The sequence below is a fragment of the Lepidochelys kempii genome, chromosome 6 (assembly GCF_965140285.1).
Source record: "Lepidochelys kempii isolate rLepKem1 chromosome 6, rLepKem1.hap1, whole genome shotgun sequence".
Classification (NCBI taxonomy): domain Eukaryota; kingdom Metazoa; phylum Chordata; order Testudines; family Cheloniidae; genus Lepidochelys; species Lepidochelys kempii.
In genome coordinates, this window is record NC_136385.1 from 128,894,496 (window position 1) to 128,917,257 (window position 22,762).

The 22,762-nt window shown below is 44.6% G+C and overlaps 2 protein-coding genes across 2 annotated transcripts; one reads left to right on the forward strand and one right to left on the reverse strand.

The window, feature by feature from the left end:
- Positions 1–48: 48 nt before the first annotated feature.
- DNAAF2 (dynein axonemal assembly factor 2) lies at positions 49–18,389 on the forward strand. Its single transcript, XM_073350223.2, has 3 exons — positions 49–2,062; positions 11,639–11,785; positions 17,234–18,389. Exons 1-3 carry the CDS (start codon positions 257–259, stop codon positions 17,801–17,803), a joined length of 2,523 nt encoding a protein of 840 aa, XP_073206324.1. The 5' UTR covers positions 49–256; the 3' UTR covers positions 17,804–18,389.
- A 2,245-nt stretch (positions 18,390–20,634) lies between these two features.
- Positions 20,635–22,403, reverse strand: MGAT2 (alpha-1,6-mannosyl-glycoprotein 2-beta-N-acetylglucosaminyltransferase). The gene has a single exon (XM_073350224.2). The coding sequence runs from the start codon at positions 22,077–22,079 to the stop codon at positions 20,754–20,756; it is 1,326 nt and encodes a 441-aa protein (XP_073206325.1). The 5' UTR covers positions 22,080–22,403; the 3' UTR covers positions 20,635–20,753.
- Between the last annotated feature and the right edge of the window lie 359 nt (positions 22,404–22,762).

The window sequence follows — 22,762 nt, forward strand, 5'->3', positions numbered from 1 at the left end:
CCATGCCCTGGCTGCACCTCAGCCTGGCTGGGGGGAGGGTGGCCTGCGCCAGCCGGCGGCGGGCCTGCTGAGCGGGCAGAGGGAAATAAGGGCGCCCCACGGCAGCCGCTCGGGGCGGAATAGAACCCGCGTACGCGGCTGGCGCCACGGCGCCCCCTAGAGGCGGGAACAGACGGAGCGGCGGGGCCGCCATTTTGTTTGGCGCTGTTTCCACGGAGACCAGCGAGGGTCCGGCCGGGGTGAGCGGGCGAGGCCGATGGCGGCCGCGGGGCGCTCCGGCCTGGAGGAGCTGCAGCTCACGGCCGAGGAGGTGGAGCGGCTGAAGGGCGCCTTCCGGGACGAGCGGTTCCGGGCGCTGCTGGCGGAGTACGCGGCGGAGCTGGCCGACCCGGAGCAGCAGCGGCGGTACGAGGCGGAGGTGACGGCGCTGGAGCGGGAGCGCGGGGTGGAGGTGCGCTTCGTGCACCCGGCGCCGGGCTACGTGCTGCGGACCAGCCAGGGGGGCGCCCAGCGCTGCTACCTCAACGTCTGCAGCGACCCGCTGCTGGGCCGGCCCCAGGCCCGCGCCGAGCCCCGCGGCCAGCGCTGGGCCCTGCCCTACAGCCTGGCCCCCGGCCGCGAGGAGCTGGGCCGCGCCGGCCGCCGGCGCCTGGTCTACGACGTGGTCTTCCACCCGGAGACGCTGCGCCTGGCCGCCCGCAGCGCCCGCTTCAGGCGCATGGTGAGCGACACGGCGCTGGAGGCGGTGCAGAGCCGCTTCGGGGTGCAGCTGGACCGGGCCAACGCCGTCCCGCTGCGGGGCACCGCCTACAAGGGGGTCCCGCAGGCCTCCGTCATCCGCACCCCGCTGCCAGGGGGCGCCCCGCCGCCGCGGGCCGAGGAGCCCGGCTCCCCGCTGCCGCCCTTCCCGTCCCCCTACTCCTACCCCGCTGCCCCCGGCGGCAGCGCCCAGCCGCCGCCGGCCCCCGCCGCGCCGCCCGGCCCCCAGCCGGGTGACGGGGCTCGGCCCCCGGCCCCCACCGCGCCCCGCTGGAGCCTGCGGCACCGCTCCTACGTGGACCTGCAGGACTATCGCTGCTGCCGGGACTCGGCGCCCAGCCCGGTGCCCCGGGAGCTGGTGGTGACCATCGACCTGCCGCTGCTGAGCTCCGCCGGCCAGGCCGCCTTGGAGATCCGGGGGCGGGAGCTGCGCCTGGACTCGCAGCGGCCCGCCTACCGCCTCCGCCTCCGCCTGCCCTACCCGGTGGACGAGAACCGCGGGCAGGCCACCTTCAACAAGGCCAAGCGGCAGCTGCTGGTCACGCTGCCCGTCCTGAGCGTCGCGGCCCCTGCCGAGCCCGGCGGAGCGAGCCTGGAGGAGCCCGAAGTCGGCCCGGCTTCCTCAGTAGGCCTTGGTCCGGGCCAGGAGCAGCGGGAAGAGGCAGGGCCTGCAGCCGGGGAGGAGGAGGAGGAGCTCGGGCTGCCGCCAACTGAGCAAGCGTGTGTGCCAGGCGGTAGCGGCCGGGCCCCCAGCAGCCTGACTCCTCCCGTGACACCGGTGTGCCCCGACAGCGTGGATCTGACCTCGTGCACCACCACCAGCAGCCAGGCGGATCCTTCCCTGGCACCCAGTAACGGGACAGATCTTCCCACTTGTCCCAGCAACAGCCTGTACCCTGCCGTGCCCACCGAGTGCCTGAGCCGCAGCGCAGAGCCCCCCATGAGTTGCAGCGGCGACCCAGACCGTCCTGCGGCCCCCAGCACCTTGACCGCTCCGGTTTGTCCCGCCTTCCAGTGCACCCAAGACGAAGAATCTCTGACCCTGCTCTTGCAGGTGCCAAACATCCAGCCAGAGAGTTTGAAGGGGGAAGTTGGCACAAATCACTATAGACTCAGTTTCAGTTCCAAGGATGCTGCTTCCTACTCCTTCCTCTTACAGTTTCCTCTTGAAAACAAGCTGACCCCCCCAGAGGCTGGTATTAATGTCTCCCCCAACAACGCTGTAATAGGACTAGCCAAATCTCCTGAGAGTGGTGGACTTTGGGGGAAGATGTACTTCGGCTTAAACAGCAACACTTTGCAGGTAATTATCTCTAAAATGAGGCATCCAATATATAACGATCCCAAAATAAGCTTAAATTTAGATGTGCTTTGGGGCAGGTCATAGCTTGATCTAGTTTAAAAAAAAAAAGATGATTGACTTAGGGGATAGTTAATGGGCTATAAAGCTTTTCACTTCTAGGCCACTAGTTCAGGTTTAAACCAGGTGGGTAGTGCCTTCAAGTCCATTACCATCTGACAGCTGTTCAGTGGCCTATTATAAAATGAACCAGTACCTGTGATGGCCCTATTCTGATTCATGGACGGTGGGCCGACGTTCACATGGCAGAGATCACTGCTACTATTAAGAATCTTAGCAAAAGCCCAGCATTGAATGGGGTGGAATAAAAACTATTATTGCTCTCAGAGGTGGTCCCTCTAAGGGCTTGTCTACACTGGCAACGTTAAAGCTCTGCTGTGACAGCGCTTTAATGTGCTTTGTGTAGTCACGGCACAGTGCTCTAAAAAAACACCTCCACAAGGGGAAAGGCTAGCAGTGCTGAAACTTGCAGCACTCAGGGGTGTTTTTTCACACTGCTGAGCGAGAAAGTTGTAGCATTGTAAATTGCCAGTGTAGACCAGCCCTAAATAACTAAGGCAAATAAGCCCTAAATAACTAAGGGTGAAGACAGGTAGGCACAACAGTGTGAGGGAAGCAAGGCCTAACCTTGCTGTACCTCTTTTGTGGTTAAATAATTGGCTTTAATCTCCAGGGCTATCAAGCTGTCCTCTTCCACGAGCACTAAATTCACATGAACAATAGTGTATGTATGTGTGCACACATACAATTATTTTTAAATGAAAGTGTGTGAATATAGTATACACCACTGGTTCTCAACAAGGGATACTCAGAGGTCTTCAAGGGGGTACATCAACTCATCTAGATATTTGCCTAGTTTTACAGCCAGCTACATAAAAAACCAAAACACTTAACGAAGTCAGTACAAACTAAAATTTCATACAGACAATAACTTGTTTATACTGCTCTATAATTTGTATACTGAAATGTAAGTACAATATTTATATTCAGATTGATCTATTTTATAATTATATAGTAAAAATAATAAAGTAAGCAATTTTTCAGTAATAGTGTGCTGTGACACTTTTCTATTTTTATGTCTGATTTTGTAAGCAAGTAGTTTTTAAGTGAGGTGGGGGGGGGGTGTACTCAAGACAAATCAGAGTCCTGAAAGGGGTACAGTAGTCTGGAAAGGTTGAGAGCCACTGCTATACACAACCAATTTCAAGATAACTATATACTGCTATAACTGTTGAAATAAGATTGCTAAAACAAGCAGGTTAACATAAAAAGCAGCTTTAAATGTTAAAAAGCCATTGATTGTCATCTTGAATTAGAGCTCCAGTAACGTCATGTGAGCAATCTAGATGTGATTTCTCGCTTAATTTTTTCCTTATTCCCTGTGCCATGGACATTCAACGTGACTTTGTTTTCTCAGTAGTATTCTAAAAATACCTGTTTCCAACATATGGAAATACTCAAAACTGGTTTTCTTCAATAGTGAAGAGCATTCACAGAGATTTCCATGATAAAGAACTGGACTTTCCTGCACATGGAGCACTTAAAACAAACTTTCCATGTATAAGTACCCAAGAGAATGGAGTTTTGGGTTCAACTTCACTATATTGTAGAACAATGAAATCCTTTACAACTTGGAACACACATTGTGAGATGCCCATTTTGTAAAGCTGACTAATGTCTTCAATATATTCACTGGGCTGAGGGCCTGGAGCATGGAAAAATTCTTTCCAAAATCTGCAAAAAGAAAAGGAGTACTTGTGGCACCTTAGAGACTAACCAATTTATTTGAGCATAAGCTTTCGTGAGCTACAGCTCACTTCATCGGATCCAAAATCTGAGGATTGCAAAATATTGTGTGACGCTTTCAGGGATTCTGGGACTTCTTAATTTTTGCTTTTTTCCCCCCAGTTAGTGTAGAAAGGGACAAGTTTTTTGAAACCTGGCTTCTAATTTTGCATGCCTACATGAAAGCCATCTTATATCAGTGTGGGAGAAGTTGCTGGTGAAAGGAAACCATGTCATTACGGGGCAGTGTAAAAAGTTGAGAATTCATTGGATGGCCCTTCACTATAGCTGTTGTGGTGAATTACCTGGGACAGATTCATGGGCATTTTCTTCAAAGCAAGAGCTTCTGATGTACATCAGTGGAACCATGAGGCATTATCCTCAATGTTCTAATCCATGTGACTAAGAGCTTTTCTTACCTGATATGGCATTGGCCCTATCTGTGCAGATTTCAGTAGACCACTGTCACAGAATATAGGAATCTTTGACTGTTTCCTGAAAAGTCTTAGACATGCATTCTCCTGGTGCAGCTTCACATGGGTATTTTCCCTTTGTCATAATTATTTAGCATGGTGTGTACTCTCTGTATGAAATTCACGTGCACGCAGGTATTACCAGAAACTCTAGCAGCCTGTTGCGCATTCTTGCATCCTAGTACTTGCCAAATCATTATGTAGGGTGCTCAGATAACACCAAAATGTTGCACAGTATTACATTTTTTGCACGACCTCCCATGAGTCCCCTCTGTGATTCTTGTGGAGGTAATGAACCTCAGTTTGGGACACTCTGATGTAATATAATGTGCTTGTAATGAGGTGAATGATTATCTGATTTAATTTTCATGTACCAGTTGAACCTGACTGTTGGTGTTTGGTACATGCATTCATTAGGAGTTAGAATCATAGAATATCAGGGTTGGAAAGGACCTCAGGAGGTCATCTAGTCCAACCCCCTGCTCAAAGCAGGACTGATCCCCAACTCCCCAGATCCCTAAATGGCCCCCTCAAGGATTGAACTCACATCCCTGGGCCAGACCAATGCTCAAACCACTGAGCTATCCCTCCCCAATTTTTGCCCCAATCCCTATATGGCCCCCTCAAGGATTGAACTCACAACCCCGGGTTTAACAGGCCAATGCTCAAACCACTGAGCTATCCCTCCCCTTCCCTCCCCTTCTGAGTATATGTGGGGAAGGTCACTAAAAGGTTATTCAGGATATCAACCAATCAAAATAGTCAAATGCCTTTCTGAGTTAAAATTTTGAAATTAGATAATCTCATTCATTTTGGACTACTAAATGTGTGTGTGTGTAGGGGAGAGGATGTTTAGGACTTATCATAGGCCATCAGCAGTTCATTAACGTAGTAGATTAAAAATTAATTTATTCTGAGAGACAGTTTTTTTGGGGTATGAGACTTCTGAATTTGAGAAATTAAGGTAAATTGAAGTAATTAATTCTGTTTATTGGATTTTTAGCTAAGACGTTTGCCAAAGGTGACTAAGTGTACCAATACTGATAGCCATGCCTACTGGAACAGGGAAATGATCATTAATATTTAAACATAAGCACCTGTATACCCTATGTTTTCTCTGCTCTTTCAGAGCTCTGCTTATTCTGGCCCTTTGATAGTTTTTCAATCTATTCTGCAAAGAACTCTTCTAGTTCTCTGCCAAATCTTCTGGTCTTCCTCTGCTTTAAATGCTTTTGTGTCAGTCAGAGCCACATTTCCTATAAACAAGGTCTGGAGAGTGTAAGTCAAGCATGGATACATACGTGCTCTGTGAGAAGAGATTCTTTTGGAATGTACAGAAATGAAGAGCCTGGGGAGCTGACACATTTCTATTGTAAGGGGACTTTCAGCACCCAGACATATTCGTGTAGTGGGTTGGGGTCATTGGGATTTCATCCTTACTTACCCATTCATTTTGAACTGTCAGTTTCTCCTCTGACAGTGCATTATGTTTGTAGGAGTAAAGGCTGACAAAACTTCTTATGACTGTGTAATACCATACTTGACATTCTCTTACTCCACACTGGAGACTAGGGATTGCACTCCTTTCAGGTGTTGTCCCCATTAGCAAACCTGAATTGTCTCAAACCTAGAAGATAGGACACAGTCTTTGAGTTGACATAGTACCACTATTTTCAAGAAGTATAGTTCAGGGAGTAATATTTTTTTCTTTTTCTTTGTTAGACGAGGTCAGATCTTTTAGGGTCTCTGGGCTGGCATACATTCATACTAAATATTTAGGTTTCAATTTTCATACGTGCTGAGCACTTGTAGTTCCAGTTGAAGTAAAAGGGAACTGTAGATGTTCAGTGTTACCCCCTAACTGTCCTCTTTGCGAGGTGGTGTCAGGGACAAATCAAAGGGGAACACAGCGCATCCATCTGATTAAATATTGGCACAAACTCAAAATGCTTTCATCCAAACTTATTATTTTATTAGATCTCAAGCACACACAAATATGCAAAAGGGTTAGAGCGCCCCCAAACAATAGTCTGGAGGTGTCTCAAGTGGTCAAATGACAAGGTTCAAGTGGCCAGCAATCCGCGTGACATTGGGGATTCCAAGAGATGTCCAGAAGGTCAGATCCAAATCACTCAGACCTCTTCCCCTTTTTATGCTCAAAGTGTCACCAATAACCACTGAGCAAGAAGTTTAAGCAAGAAATTTCGAGACATTAGTTATACAGATGTTTTTGCAGAGTCTGCAGTCTCATGGGCCCCAACACACACACACCAGAAGTCAGATATAGACAGACTCCTTGTCTTTTCAAAACCATATACTTCAGCAATTTGAAAGAGATATATAAAAAAACAATTCAGACATATATTAACCAACCGTTTGAGGTTTTTTTAGTAGCGTGGGGGAATCTGTCTCCACTGTGGGATTTGCGGGATCTAAGGTTTTTGTGGGTGGTAATGGGATAAAAATGCAAGAAACAATGCAGGAACGGGTGAGAGTGGGTATTGTGGGGCGGGATGGGAGTGGGATTAAAAAAATATTCCCATACAGGGCTCTGATTTAGGGTACTGTCCCTCAAGGCCTCTTCCAAAATCCCCTCCCAGGCTGTTTGCCTAGATTTACCCAACAGCAGATCCTGATCTCTCCCACTGTTACTTATATTCTAGTCTACATCTCCTGTGTTCACACTGGACTACATTCTCCAGAATGCTGTGGTCCTAGGCTAACCCAGGAACAGGGCAAGTGGAAAATCCTGACCCCCCTCTTAAAGGGCTAGCTTGCCTCTTGACATTCAGCCTATGAAATGAAATACTTAATTCTTAACAGAAATAGAAAGCAGGTTTTGATCTTGTTGGGTGAATCAAGAATATATTCTGCTGTCAATAGACTATTTTGTAACAGTAGTTTAAACTATATTCAGAAATGGGAAGCAGACTCAGAGAGGCAGTTAATTTAGGTAGACCAACCACCTGCAGCTTTTGGGGGCAAAAGTGCCTTATTTTATTTAATTAGAGAAATGTTAGTTAAAGTACTAACTGAAATGTATTTAACTTCCTCCAGGTTAAGTGTAAGAGACATCAGGTATTCCTCAGAGTGCTGAGGAGGCTATGCTCATAGGGGTATATACTTTTATCATTGGTGATTGTGCTCTAAAATCATCATCTTTGGAGGAAAAGTTACTGAATACTTAAAATCCTAAAGGCTGACCGCCCTTTAGACATTGGCATTAGGTTTATTCCATAACATACTAGGAATAAGATTACATAGAGAATTGTGCTACCTCCTTTTGTGGGTTATGTATATTATCACCTGTACATGGAATAATCCCCTTACTCTTATCTTTGATTGAGCCCAGTGTTTATGGGATGTAGTGGTGCTGGAAAAATATTTAACTTTTCCAAATATACTTTTTTCATTACTACACTATCTGGTACTCTTTCATCACTGAAGGACACAATCCTCTGTACCAAAAAACCCAAGATCAAACAAACCTGCTTATGATGTGTGTTGGGACTTCAGCTCATGAGTTGTGGTCACAATAATGTCCTCTTCTTAATCTTAAATAAGAACAGTCATACTTTACCATAATGGGAAGTAAATTAAACTTGGGCCTGTGGACTGGTTACAGAGAATGGTAATACACCCCATTTTCTAAGTAATGTTAGACATGCTGTGTTAGTTCATGGTTCGCTCTTATAGTAGATAATTACAAGTTTTATTGTTTGTGAGAAGTTAATTAAGGCATATGTCTGAAAGGATAGGAGAGCTCTCTTGGACCCTTGCATCAACATTGACACGCCTGTGGAGTACATTTTAGATCTGTGTGCAACCAAGTATACCCAAACGACAGTGGATTGACTGTTATCCTACACAGCTGGACCTCCTCATGAATTGACAATCTAAGATAAAGCAAGCATTGTTTTTTCCTTTCTCCTCATATGCTTATATTAGTTTTGTAAGAGTTGGACTCGTGAAATGTATAGTCTTACCTAACTGCATATGTTAATGCTTCCTTGTTATAATGCTGAGAATCTGACTGGCCCCTTCGTAATAATTCTGTATATAATGCTGTAACAGCTGTAACTTCTACCTAGTATTATCTTAAGCACATGTGTAGATATGTACTTTAGAAATGTCGTATTTTCTAACATCTAAACTCCTATGCTCTTTTTTGGTGATAAGGCACATTATAGGGAAAATCCTATTTTGTTAAAGGTAAATGTCCTCCACAGTTGTCTATGTCACAGAGATGTTGACAAGAGAGGCCATGGGAACTTTTTATATAGTCTGTCATTTTAAAAATTTTTTTAAAGGGACTCTCAAGGCTGACAGTCCCTAAAAGTAGTCAATCTCACAATATCTTTAAAAATACCATTTTTTTCTTTTATAAAAATTTCTTCTGACACTTAAAATTATCAACCTTTCCAAAATCAGGGCTGCATTATGGATACAAGTGTGGTAACCCACTATATATGAACCCAGAGGGCTGTGTTCTGAAGTGCAGGGTTCATGTATATTTAAAGCCCTTTCCAACTTCCAAGAATAAAGCTGTCCATGAGAGCTGAGGGGATGGCACAGTGCACCCACAAAATCTGCTTCCCTGCAAACCAAAACAAAGCTGGTGGATCTTACTGATGTCATTTATGAAAGTAGTGGTAGCCTGTCTGTCTTTAGTGCTGGACAAAACTTTTCCTATTATTTCAAAGCAATTTTGAATGTGACTACAAGTGTTGAAAATTTTGTCTTTGTCTATATAGTTGTTTGCAGGTTCTGTAGAGTACTCTTTTTCCTGTCTAAAAAAGAGTTAATATATTGTGATTGGGGCTAGGTTACTTATTATAAGACGATGCTAGAAACTAAGACTTTCAAGATTACTCCTGTGAATGTTTTATTTTGGGGTCAATTAATTCTGTACTGAAGATTTCGAGACACTTACCAAGTTTTTGGCAGGTCACAGGAAGGAAAAAAAGAGAACAGAACAGATTCATTGCTTGGTTTTGAAATAATCTCTTCCCTAAACTACATTACAAATAATAATAGGTTTCCCTCTCATATAAAGCAAACTGATTTCTGAAAAACCTTTAATTGATAGGTGCATTATGGGACTGGACTAGGTGACCTCTCGAGGTCCCTTCCAGTCCTATGATTCTATAATTCAGCACTCAGATTGTATGTGATCAAGAGGAGAGTTCAACAGAAACCATTGACGTCTACAGTTTGTTCCTCAGCACAATCAATCAACAGAGCAAACTCTACAGATGGCAGATGCAGTACAAGATGACAACGACTCAAGGATTCCAGACAGCCAGTCATTGTAACTAACGGACAGCCAAATGAACAAGTTCTTATGCAACTAGGTCATGTAATTAGAAAACCAATACCATTCAGAGACACTTATCAGACAAATTTCAGAGTAGCAGCCGTGTTAGTCTGTATTTGCAAAAAAAAAGGAGTACTTGTGGTACCTTAGAGACTAACCAATTTATTTGAGCATAAGCTTTCATCTGAATGCATCCGATGAAGTGAGCTGTAGCTCACGAAAGCTCATGCTCAAATAAATTGGTTAGTCTCTAAGGTACCACAAGTACTCCTTTTCTTTAACAGACAAAGACAGTGTGATAGCATAAATACTGTAAATGATAGGAATGTAGAACTTAAAGGGGGAGATATAACAGAATGCTAAAGTTTATTATACTGTTCTGCCACTTGGTGGCACTGTGTGAAATACCATCTTTAAGCTAACCTCAGTCATAGCTGGCAAAGCATTAAAGGATCTTATGATACGCACTAGATGTGTTCGTCTCGCTGAGAAGCAAGCTGGGTAGTTAGTCCACGTCTGGTACAGGAGCATAACAGGGATATCAATGGCTAAGTCCTTTCTACAAAATGCAGTCACCATTACTACCATTAGTGGTGGATGCTGCTAGTGTAAACAAGCCCCCTACTGTATTCTGTTCATGAATAATCTCTCTGCACCCTTCCTTTCTGTCCTGCTGTCTGTGTACGTTTCTTGGATTGTAAACTCTTCGGGCAGAAAATGGGTTTAATTCTATACTTTGTAAATTGGCAGTATACACATGATCTCCAAATTTTCATTTAATATTGTATGACTATGGAACTATTTCATGCTCCCAATTATAGTTTCTTTTAGTGATCGGAATTATATCTTTGAGAGTCCAGACACAGTTGGGATGAGAGAGCTGAAAATATTTAAAATTGCCTCATTGCATCTAACATCAACAGGACTTCCCTGGTGGCTGTACTTTTCTGGTATTCCAGCTCTTATTAGGTTGATGAAATGAGGGAGTAAAAAGGAATGAGGGATTTAAAAGTGTGTATATTAAAACAATCCGAGTAATTGAGAATCCTGGAAAAAGGGGTTTAACCTTTTTCCAACTATTTTACATAATGGAAGAATTTATTGTTAAATAGAAAAAGAAACAGATTAATAAATCTATAAAGTATTATTGTCTTTTTTTAAACAACAAGATATTCCTGGTTGTATTTTTTGGACTATTAATATCCACAGCTGGTTTGAGTCATAAGATGAGTAGCAACATGCTTCACAGTGTACCTGAACCACATCTGAATAGCCCTAAAAATATACCCTGGAGTATCTTATTTAACTGTAAACTGCATTTCATTCCATTCCACTTGTATTTACTCATACCTGAATGAAGATCTAAAGAGACAAGTTTGTTACACAGATCTGAAATGGATGTTGTCATATATATATTTCATACTCTCCGCTCTAGAAAGCCTAGTCTTGAAATCTGATGACTAAATGAGCTGGAATTACAAACTAATCAGATGTTTGTATTTTTCTTAAGGGAAGGTAATTAAGCAAACCCAAAGATCCAGAACTTTTTTTAATCGAATATCAAAAGAGAAGGGAGGGCAATTGAAACATTTTTTTCATTGTAATCGTTCCTCAAATGGAAACTTAAACACATTACATGTAGAAAACATGTCTCCCTTTAAACCATTGCCTCTTGTGTGAGTCAGACCCATATTTTGTACAGAAATCATTTAAACCATTTTCTTCATGTTCATCTCTCACTACTTCTGAATGTCTTACTGAAAATTAATTAAACCAGAGATTTAAACAGATACTTTTTTCATAAGCAATGTGTGTGTCTCAGCTGCACATTCAGAATCAGAATTTTATGTGTATGTATATATTTAGTGGGGTGCTGAGTACAAAAGCACTGATACATGTTCCTTTCACATTATGTAAACGTAACTTTGTTTCTTTTGCCTTTAGGAAAGGTTGTTTGTCAGTGAAGAAAATGTTGATGAATTTCTGGATAGTGTCTTGTGCCCTTCATTCCTCAAACAGACAACACTGGAAAGCCAACCATTAATTGAAGTACTTGATGTTACGGAGGTCAAAAGTCAAATCAGATTAAAGGTAAGGATCTGCTAAGCAATCATACATGGCACTTCTATAGTTAAACAAGAATAGTGTGTGAAACCTCCCTCAAATGGAGTCATTCCTGCTTTGTTTGGATACTACTGAAAATCATGTATAGGAAGTGATGTTTGCAAGTGTAAACATGAGTTTTTGGAAAGGCCGATTTACTTTAAACTCCATTTAATTTAACTTGAATGGTGAAGTGGAACTACATACAGTTCTGGCTTGGCAACAGTTTTATTGGGATGACAGTGAAACATTGTGTTGTCTCATGTATAAATACCTATATGTTAAATCCCTCCTTCATATTAAAACAAAAATAGTCTCAGATTTCTACCTCAGTAGTGTTCAGGGGATACAGATACCCAGAAAGTGCTTCCAGTTCACAGCCACTTGGCTGTGCTGGAGTCTACACGCTCCAGAAAAACCAGGGGTAGGGACGTGATTGGAATAGAACCAGTCTGAGGCCTTGTCAACACTGCAGAGTTTTGGTGGCAAACAGCAGAAGTGTACACACTGCGAAGCCACTTTTGGTGACAAAACTCTTCTGTTTTTTGGTGACAAAAAACCACCTCGATGAGAGACATAGGGCTTTTTGCATTATGCAAATTTGCATCATTATGTCGACATAATTGGCCTCCCCAAGTATCACACATTATGACTGCTGTGACAGCTTGGCTCTGCTCGCTGTTTTCAACTTGGCTGCCCTGCAGGCATGCGCCTCTCCCCTTTCAAGGCTCCAGGAAGCTTTGACATTCCTCGCCCTGGAGAGCTCACCCAGCTGTTGAGGAGGCTGTGGGAGAGAGAGCTCAAGGGAATTGCAGAACTGCAGGTAGGCAAAGCAGGCTGCTGCCGTGGGGGAGGGGGGAGCAAGAGAGACTGTTGTGGATTGATTGCTCAGGCTGCTGTCTGAACATAGAGACAGCATGCCATCACACTCCTCCCCAACACACGCACTCTCACACACACACACACCTCTTCCTCCTCCACATACACTTCAGGTGAAAAACAGCTGGCAATCTAGTGGGATGCCCAGGGAACAATGGGATTGAGAAACCTGCACCATGTGACACTGTACTTACCCCATGAGGCATTGCAAACCCTTCCCAAAGCACCATGCAACCAATTGCACAGTGGGATAGCTACCCACAGTGCACTGCTCTGTGTGTCAATGCAAGAGCTGCTAGTGTGGATGGGCTCTGCCAACACAAGGAGCATAGTGTGGATATGCAACAGTGGGTAATTAAAGCGGCATAACTTCTGTTGACAAAACTCTGCAGTGTAGACAAGACCTAACTCTCCAACTCTTCTTTAAGGATGTGCTCAATATGAATAAGTGAAGAGTCCATGTCCCTCCATATACACAATTTTGAGTAAAGTTTTGGAACCCTGTGGATATAGTGTACAGTACTTCAGTGGTTCTCAACCAATATCTAGATGAGTTGATGTACCCCCTGGCCTGGGGGTACATGGGTCTTCCAAGGGGTACATCAACTCACCGAGATATTTGCCTAGTTTTACAACAGTCTACATAAAAAGCGCTAGAGAAGTCAGTACAAACTAAAATTTCATACGTTGACTTGTTTATACTGCTCTATATGCTATACATTGAAATGTAAGTACAATATTTATATGCCTATTTATAATTATATGGCAAAAATGAGAAAGTAAGCAATTGTTCAGTAATAGTGTGCTGTATTTTGTATTTTTATGTCTGATTTTGTAAGCAAGTAGTTTTTAAGTGAGGTGAAACTTTGGGGTACTTAAGATAAATCAGAGTCCTGAAAGGTGTACAGTAGTCTGGAAAAGTTGAGAACCACTGGCATACTCCATTGGGTTGAGGTACCTCTGATTTAAAATCTTTCATGCTTATAGATGCGGCTCAAGACAGAAGGCCCAAAATTTATACTTTGGAATGTGGGGGTCACAGACGGGAGGCTTAGGGAGAGGACAGAAAACTCGTTGTTTTGGGGATTGCAATGAGGATGGACTATGCTGAAATGGACAGGGAGGTCACAACAAAGAGGAGCAGTGGGACTGTTGGGAAGGTAGAGAGGGTACCTTGGAAAGTTTGTCTGGATAAAAATCTCAACTTCTTCTATTTGAGCTGAGCTAAATCTTTGAATCTTGTGAGTTTTCTGTGTCAGTTAGGGCATACTTGTGAGAGTACAGGGCTCTCGTCTACAGAAGAGCAGTGTGACTAGAGGATTAACATGGGACTGGGAGGCAGGACTTCATGAATTCTAATCCTACCACTGCCATTCATGTGGTGTCAGCTAACTGACTCTCCTCCCTCAGTTTTTCCATTAGTTCACAGGGTATCTGAGGGGTATAGTAAGCTTAAGCATTATCTCCATTTTATCAAACACAAAACTGTGGTACATAGGATAAGTAACTTGCCAGAAGTCCTACAAAAACTACATGGCAGTGTCAGCCACAGGAAATCAAACTCTCCTTGCTCCTTGTCTCCTGCCTTACCCAGAAAACTATCCTTTCTGCCCCCTTCATTGTCTAAATACACGGAGGTACAGCCACATTTATAACCCCCCCTCCCCCAAAATTAATTACATCTGAACCCTTTACAATAACTGAACAAGTTTGGAAAAAGCTTTCTCTGCTTTTTCAGTTTAACTTTGTCCATAGTAACTTTCACTGTTTCCCGTCTCTAGTGAATGTTTCCTCTCTTGTTTGTATGAAATTTTCAGAGTAATAGAGAGCACAACGTTTTTAAGATAGCAAAATGTGATGGTAAAACTACCAAAACTGATGGGGATTTGGGAAGGCATAGCACCTGAAACTTCTCTCTTTTTGAAACCCATTACATTACGTTTCAAGTTGACAGGGTCTGTTTAGGTCCCATCTACAACTGTATGTTGCAGCTCTAGCCAACACTTAAATGCTAATCCAAAAACCGGTTTCAGAGTAACAGCCGTGTTAGTCTGTATTCGCAAAAAGAAAAGGAGTACTTGTGGCACCTTAGAGACTAACCAATTTATTTGAGCATAAGCTTTCGTGAGCTACAGCTCACTTCATCGGATGCATACTGTGGAAACTGCAGAAGACATATGTCTTATTATGTTGTTGTTATATTATAATATTATATATAGTATTATATATATAATGTCTTCTGCAGTTTCCACAGTATGCATCTGATGAAGTGAGCTGTAGCTCACGAAAGCTTATGCTCAAATAAATTGGTTAGTCTCTAAGGTGCCACAAGTACTCCTTTTCTTTAATCCAAAAACCAAAGTTCAGAAGTGGAATTTGGACTTTGATACTGAAGTAGCTGAGTAAAGAACTTACTTCAGGGCTAGTTGCTCCGCTGTTACTTCAGTTCACTCTTCTTTCAGTTAACTATGGTTAAACTATGAGAATTTTTCCAGATTTCACTTCGCATCACATTGTGGTGTCCTCATTTGCATTTACATATTTTTGCATTGTTCCAAATTAGTCATGTTAAATATTTTGTCCCTCACTTTTGTAATTTATTCAATATTTAGCCATAGTTTAAGATGCATGTTTTGTGCAGATCTCAAAATAAGATATAGCCTTTTGCACATTCAGTTTGTTTGTGTCTAACAATAGATAACTCCACAGTGGTACAGTGGGCCTAAATTCTGTCGCAAGGCTCCCTGATGAACGATATTGAATTGTCATTTGTGGCAGCTTCAAGTAATGTCAATAATAAGGTTTTAATTAAATAAATAGTCACTATAGTAATCCCTTAACCTACTATTAATTTCAACAATTTGGCTTTATAGTTTTTCAATTTTACTCCACCCTTAGTTTTCAGCATGCAGCAGAGTTGTGAAGTTCCAATATATCACTATTACCAGCCGGAGAGTGGGGTGGGAGGAGGTATCGTTTCATGGTCTCTGTGTATATAATGTCTTCTGCAGTTTCCACAGTATGCATCCGATGAAGTGAGCTGTAGCTCACGAAAGCTTATGCTCAAATAAATTGGTTAGTCTCTAAGGTGCCACAAGTCCTCCTTTTCTTTTTGCGAATACAGACTCTGAAACCTGTCAATATATCACTGCATTTCTAATCTATGAGTGCATTGTAGAAGTCTTTGGAGGAAAGCTGGAGATTTTGGACACTGAATAAACCAGGGGTTCTCAAACTGCACTGCACCCCCCCTTCTGACAACAAAAATTACTACATGACCCCAGGAGGGGGGACCAAAGCCTGAGCCTGCCCAAGCCCCGCTGCTGCAGGCAGAGGGACCAAAGCCAAAGCCCAACCCTCACCGCTGCAGGCAGGGAGGCCAAAGCCCAAGCCCTGCCATTGAGGAGTGGGGGAAGGAGCACAAAGCCTGAGCCCTACCACCCCAGGCAGGGAGGCCAAAGCCCAAGGGCTTCACCCCACATGAGGGGCCTGTAACCTGAGCCCCACCGCCCAGGGCTGAAGCCCTCGGGCCAAGCTTCAGCCCCGGGCCCCAGCAAGTCTAACACCAGCCCTGGCGACCCCATTAAAATGGGGTCCCGACCCAGTTTGAGAACCGCTGGGATAAACAGATTTGGCTTTTGGCACCAAGGAAGTGAGGGAGAGAGGGAAGGTAGTTTGGGGTATTAGTACCCAAGAGGTGGGTGAAGCTTTCGTCACTGCTAAGGGAATGAATCTTCTCTTACTTTCTTGTTCACACGGTGACAGTAACTCATCTGGGGGGTGGGGAGTAGACTAGAGAAGATTTGGAAGGGTAACAAATCTTGAAATTGCTAGTTCCCGGAGCTAGGCAGCTGCCTTTGTCAACATTAAGTCACTCCACCACAGCCAGCCACACCCTATTTATTAACAATGAATACACACTATGTAAAAGCTTCTGCTGAAATAACCAACAGCAAAAAAGTGAGTGTGGATCTGTGGTATTCAGTCATCTGTTTCAGAGTGCTCACCTTAGTGAGATGAACAAGAACAGTTCTCTGACATTGTTTTATGCACACTCAAGAAGACAACACTGCATTAGTTAAACTTTCCACATGTAACAGGGACATAGTTTTCACAGCCCTACAGGCTAGGAACATTTCCTCAAATGAAAGTTTATATTCTGGGGCCAATTTTGCAGCCATGGATTTATGCAAGGCTGTGTGTAATAACCCAACTGCAATCATTTGCTTTTTCTTCCACTATTAACTGTTGTACATCATTACCAATGGGCAGCTATCCAGCAGCTCTTTCCCACTATAAGGTTTTACTCTGCTGTGGAAAGAATATAATACACTCCCACATGCATTTTGATTACAGTATTGGGAAACCCTCAGCACAGGTCTGATTTAGCTTTCTGAAAGCACAGATTAACACAGATTGTAGATCTCATAGAAATAAATGCATCCTGAGTTATTCAGTGTCTAGGGCCTGCCATTGATCGTATTTTTGTGTGTTCAGTCAACATTAAGTGTTAGGGTATCAAAGTACAATTAATTTCCTGCTTTTTTTCCTCAACAGTCACAGGAGGTTAAACATTGTGAACTTGGTGAAAAAGAACAAAGAATTAACAATTCAGGAAGAGATCAAGTTGAAAAAGAGAACAGAAACTATTTAAAAACAAATATAGAAGCTAACCATATTGCAGCTGACACAGCTGGAGAACATGGTATGGAAACTGACATTACTACTGGATCTTTTACAACTGCTAAAACAATAGGAGTAGTAGATTGTAGTTCAGGCCATTGTTTGCAAGTTGAACCTATTGACACTAGTTTAGCAATTTCTGGGAAATCTCAGATAAATGAACCACAGTTAGAACTTGCTTTCACAACAGGCAAAAGTGCCACATCCTTGGACTGTGAAAAGCAAGAATTACTTCATTTGAAAGAGCAGGCAAAAATAAGAAGGGATGAAGAAGTCCTGTCTTCAGAGCCAGCAGAAGAGAACCAGCACCATTTGAACTGTAGACCAGTTTCTCCAATTATAAATGAAATGAATATGCAAGATGGAAGTGTGCAAATTGTTAGAGATCATACAACACACGGTGCATTAATTTTTCAAAATTCTTTGTTGTATGAATTGGATTAAGTTATGTCAGTTAGGATTTTAATTGTAATGGTCAGTTTATTATCTGCAGTTCAGGCTTCTGTTTTTTGGCATCTAAATCATTGCACGGAAAGCAGAAATCTGAACTTGAGTCTGACAACTTCAATAAGAGGAACCAATTTAATTGTTTTGTTTACAAGTCAATTTATGTTAATTTTGATTTTTTTACAGTTTTAACTTTCTTTAAAATAAAAATATTTTCATAAGAAATGTTCAATTGAGTAGAAATTAAAACATATAAACAGCAACAGTGGACTACTTTCCCTTCAAGGACTTGGATCTTGATTAGTTGTGTAATCTCTCTAATGTAATAAAGTTCTTATATATGTTTATCTACTGTGTTTTTGCAATGCTTCTCTCCAGATTTGCTATCTTTGTTCAACTTAATGACAAACAATACCCATCATTTGAAGTAAATATTTGCCAATATTCATTTTGTGATGATTGTAGGGTTTTTTGGCAAATAAAATTTTTCATTCCATGGAGAGGCCCACTGTTTAATTAGTCTCCTTAAAATAAATGTTTATACTGCTATCTTAGCCTACTACTTTCCTTCAGATACACAGTATCCAAATACACCATTTAACTAATTTGTTTCCTTGTTATCCAGTGCATCAAACCCTGCATTTCCCAACATCTCTGCATTTATTCATGTATAGTCATCTTCTAGTATGGAGTCAATTCATCTAAATTATTCTTACCACTCAAAATAAGTTTCCTGTGGTTTAAATGTGCTGCACGTCGGATTGCATAGCAGTGGAAGTGCAACAACAAGCAAGAACACTTCTGAGCTTTGATATCAAACTTTCAGATCCCTTTTCTGTCACTTTCAAAAAAACAACCACCCATTCCTTTACAAACCGTTGTACATACTGAAGAAAATGTACTTCTGAACAAAATGAGGTTAAATTTGATTTACAGTTCAAATCTCCCACAGTTAGGTTGTTTACGTAGCTGTGCCAACCACAAGTACTTCTTGGGGCTGCATATACTTAACAGAGCAAGTACTGAATTTTATTGCTTGTGACAACTTTAAAATGTATATACTGTGTTGGTTCCAGGATATTAGAGACAAGGTGGGTAAGATAATAACTTTTATTGGACCAACTTCCTGTTGGTGAGAGACTTACACCAAGCTCCTCTTCAAATAAAATCTGAAGAACAGCTCTGCACAAGCAGCAAAGCTTCGTGCGCTCTCTCTCTCTCTCACCAACAGGAAGTTGGTTCAGTAAAAGATATTACCTCACCCACCTTATCTAACTCTAAAGTTTGACAGTTAAATTACTCAGGAGAACAATTTGTTTTGGCATACATTCTATTTTTTAAAAAGTAATAAACATCCACATATTGAGATGGCTTCATAAGTTGTTTTGTTTCCTCTCCAGTGAATACATTTAAGCAATTTATTCACATACCATAAAGTAGGAGAGAAAATTAAGAACAGAGTTTTGTTGAAAGTTACGTCTCCTCTATCAGCACACAAGTTAACCAGTTTCATTGAGCAATAATTATTTTTAGACAGGAACAAAAGGCCACTGACCCTCTCTTATCCTAATACAAGTGCAGTAGAGTTTTCTTCAGGCTGAATGTAACAAATTTATCCAATCACTTTTTTTTAATTAATGTCTGTAAGTCATCTAGCTACATGAAAGTACTTTTAGAATAATTCATGTCACCCCATTTTTAAAACCTTGGTTTGTATGTATTTGATATGGTTTATGGGGACTAGCTGATGTTTAGAGAGTGACTGCATTCCAGCTGTCACGTACATTCCCCCTCTATACTTTGTCTAAGTCGTTCAGTGAAATCTGTTTTAAGTCTATTCCACAAAACTTCTTTAACTAGTATTGACAAGTTTGTTGTACTTCAATGGTGACATTTTAAAAAAAAAAAATGCATCACTACAGTTAGAACAGACAAATGTTTCACTTTAACAAATGGCATTGTTTCGTATTGTTTCTGGCTTTCAGTTCCGGTTCAATATATGTTTTCATTAAACAGTACGTTTATTCTTTTTATATGGCTGACTAATTTGAAAGCTAAGTGTTGTGATTACTTTCTGCCGAAGGAGGTTAATATTGTGTTACTCTATTTTAACTCAATTACTGATTTTTTTAATGAAGTTAGATGTACGCTCTTTGAATGGGTAATGATGACATTTGGTGTACGTTTAAACCCCTTTTGTATTAGGAAAACTGAATTTTGTCACAGCAGGAAAGATTTAAACTAAACTAATGGTTTTGCAGAATCAAGGACTTTCATGGTATTACAAATGTGAATTTTATTTTGGCAGAACTAAAAAAAAAAGTATATTTCTACATTAAACTGAGCAATGATTTGTCCCTCTTCATATAATCAAATACATAGCAAATAAGAGAATGCTCTTGCAGATATGCACTAAATCTCAAGCAAGCCTAATAAAATAGTACAAGCTTGTGGAATGCTGAATGATTTTACTCTGTCACTGAATTTAAACAATAAGTAGTTATTTAAAACAGTACAGGGCTGCTGGACTGCAAACTGACTAGAGTTCAGTCAAGCTTATTCCATTCCACCCTTACTCTTCTCAGTACTTTGAGTATCATGGATTTGCTCATTTCAAAATGTATTTTACATGGAGTTTGAGAGTCTGAAAGTGAAAAGCCCTACAATGTAATAGAGAAGATGCATTTTAATGTTGTTTATCCTTGTCAGTAAGCACAGCATAATGGCTACTTTCTGTATGTGGGCTTAAATTTTGATTTCCAGCTGATCTCAGCAGTAGAGTCTGTCCCATTTAAAAAAATCTAACTGGGAAACATGAAAGATTACTATTTTTAGACACCTTTTACAAGAATGTTTATTCATCTTAAAGCAGAAACCCTTTTATACACTTTTGTCCATAAGACAGTATGGAATAATTCACAAGAGAGGCTATTTGAGAGTTTGATTTTCACTGCAGTCTGCGATAACTTTTACAGAGTTCATGGTCTCGAATATCTCCCCACCCTCCGTTTTTCACGTGAGGGGAGAGAGGTGCCATGGAGTACCTTTTACTGACACTCATTGTTTCAGGAAACAGGAACTGTTGGTTGCTGCTTAAGAGCGAGTCGATTTTGGCACTCTGGGTGGAGGGTCTGCAGGATTTCTTGTGGTGCATGCCACAGTCCCCTGTATGAAAAACCCTGGGGATTTCGGGTACTAGCACTTTCCAGAACTTTGGAAGACAAGAGACAGTCAAATGCTGCAGCGTCCAGTCCCAGTTGTAGTCGTCGTACGTGCAGAAGGCATCCGTGCACTCGATCAGTTGCTGGTACGTGTCTCTGCTGAAGGCCATGCCCATGTTGTGCTCGGTGGACTTCCACGTCTTCATCTCCACCTTGTCGGCTCTGCCGGAGAAGCCACCCCGCACGACGTTGTAGCTGCCAAGGGAGAGGACCTGGCACTCCGGGCACTCCCGCTGCTTCAGCGCCCACAGCTGCTTGAGGACGTGGTAGAAGTCGGGGGCCAGGTAGTGATCCTCCTCCAGGAAGAGCACCAGCCCCGTGTGCTCCCGCAGCGCCCGGAGCCGCTCCCACACGAAGTGCAGCTTCCACCACCAGTGGTGCTTGGTCTGCGAGAACTTGGCCTCGCGGTAGTGGCCGAAGGAGTCCGGGAACTCGGCGTTGATGCAGCCCAGGCGCCGCGCCGCCCGCCGGTCCAGGTCGCGCGGGCAGTCGCGGGGGTCGTGGCCGGGGAACTCGCGCGGGTAGAGCTGGCTGCTGAAGGGGAAGAAGATCTGCAGCACCTGGCAGAACTCCACCTGCGCCGCCAGCCGGTTCAGCTCCTCCGACCACAGGTCGTGGCTCAGCACCAGCAGCGCGCGCTCCACGCCCGGGGCCCGGCGCAGCGAGTCCAGCAGCAGCCGCAGGTGCTCGGCCCGCTCGTGCACCTGCACCACCAGCACCAGCTCCAGCCCGCCGGGCGGGCGGCGCGGGGAGCGCGCCAGGTTGCGCACGGGCTGGTCGAAGTTGAGCTGGTAGAAGAGCGAGCGGTAGCCCAGCGTCCCGTTGGCCGGCTCGGCCCTGGGCGGCGGCGGCGGCGCCGAGGCGTTGGCGGCCCGGCGGCCGGCGGCGGAGGCGGCGAGCTCGGCCGGCCGGCTGGCGGCGCGGGGCGCGGGCGGCTCGCCGGGCTCGGGCTTGCGCGGGCGGCCGTGGCTGCCCCAGAGCGCCAGGCCGCAGGCGGCCACCAGCAGCGCCAGCAGCAGCAGCACCTTGCGCTTGTAGATGCGGAGCCGCATGGTCCCGGGGCGGGGGGCGGAAGCGGGGCCTGCCGCTCGGCTCGGCTCGGCTCGGCCCGCCCCTAGCTCATCGCGGGCGCCGCGCTCCCCGCTCGCCCCAGGCGGCGGCGGCCAGACCGAGCCCGGAAGGGGGAGGAGACGCCCCGGGGCCGCCCCTCCGGCATCAGCGCCGCGGCCCTCCCGGAGCGCGGGGGCGCCCAGCCCGCGGCGCGCGCATGGCCCCGGCGGCGGCGGCACCTCGCGGCCCGGCGCGGAGGGAGGCGGGCACCAACTGTCACGGCGGCGGCGGGGGCCGGCGGCGGCGCGCGCGCGCGCGCGCGATGCCCGGGCTGCGCCCCGCCCCCCCCACCGGACACGTCCCCGGCCGCCATAGGGCACGCGCCGCACGTGGGCCCTGGACCATTGGTCAAACGCGCTGTCACTCAGCGCCCGCCCGCCCCCCCCTTCCGCTGCCCGAGGGGCCGGTTGATATTGAGCGCGGCTCCGCCGGCCGAGCCCCGCGGATAGGGGCGGGGCCGGTTCCCGTGGCGGGGGGAGGGGGAAGCGTGGCCCAGTCTGGGCCGGGCCTGTCCCGTCCCGGGGGCTGGGGGCGCGAGGCCTGTCCCTATCCCGGGGGCTGTCCCGGGGCGGGGGCCGGGGCCTGTCCCTGTCCCGCGGGCCGGGGGGACGCGGGGCCTGTCCCG

Excerpts from the sequence above, each read along its gene's own strand:
- DNAAF2 (XM_073350223.2), top strand. The coding sequence starts at position 257 with ATGGCGGCCGCGGGGCGCTCCGGCCTGGAGGAGCTGCAGCTCACGGCC. Across the intron at positions 2,063-11,638 it reads TAAACAGCAACACTTTGCAG|GAAAGGTTGTTTGTCAGTGA; the intron begins GTAATTATCTCT and ends TTTTGCCTTTAG. Across the intron at positions 11,786-17,233 it reads AAAGTCAAATCAGATTAAAG|TCACAGGAGGTTAAACATTG; the intron begins GTAAGGATCTGC and ends TTTCCTCAACAG.
- MGAT2 (XM_073350224.2), bottom strand. The coding sequence starts at position 22,079 with ATGCGGCTCCGCATCTACAAGCGCAAGGTGCTGCTGCTGCTGGCGCTG.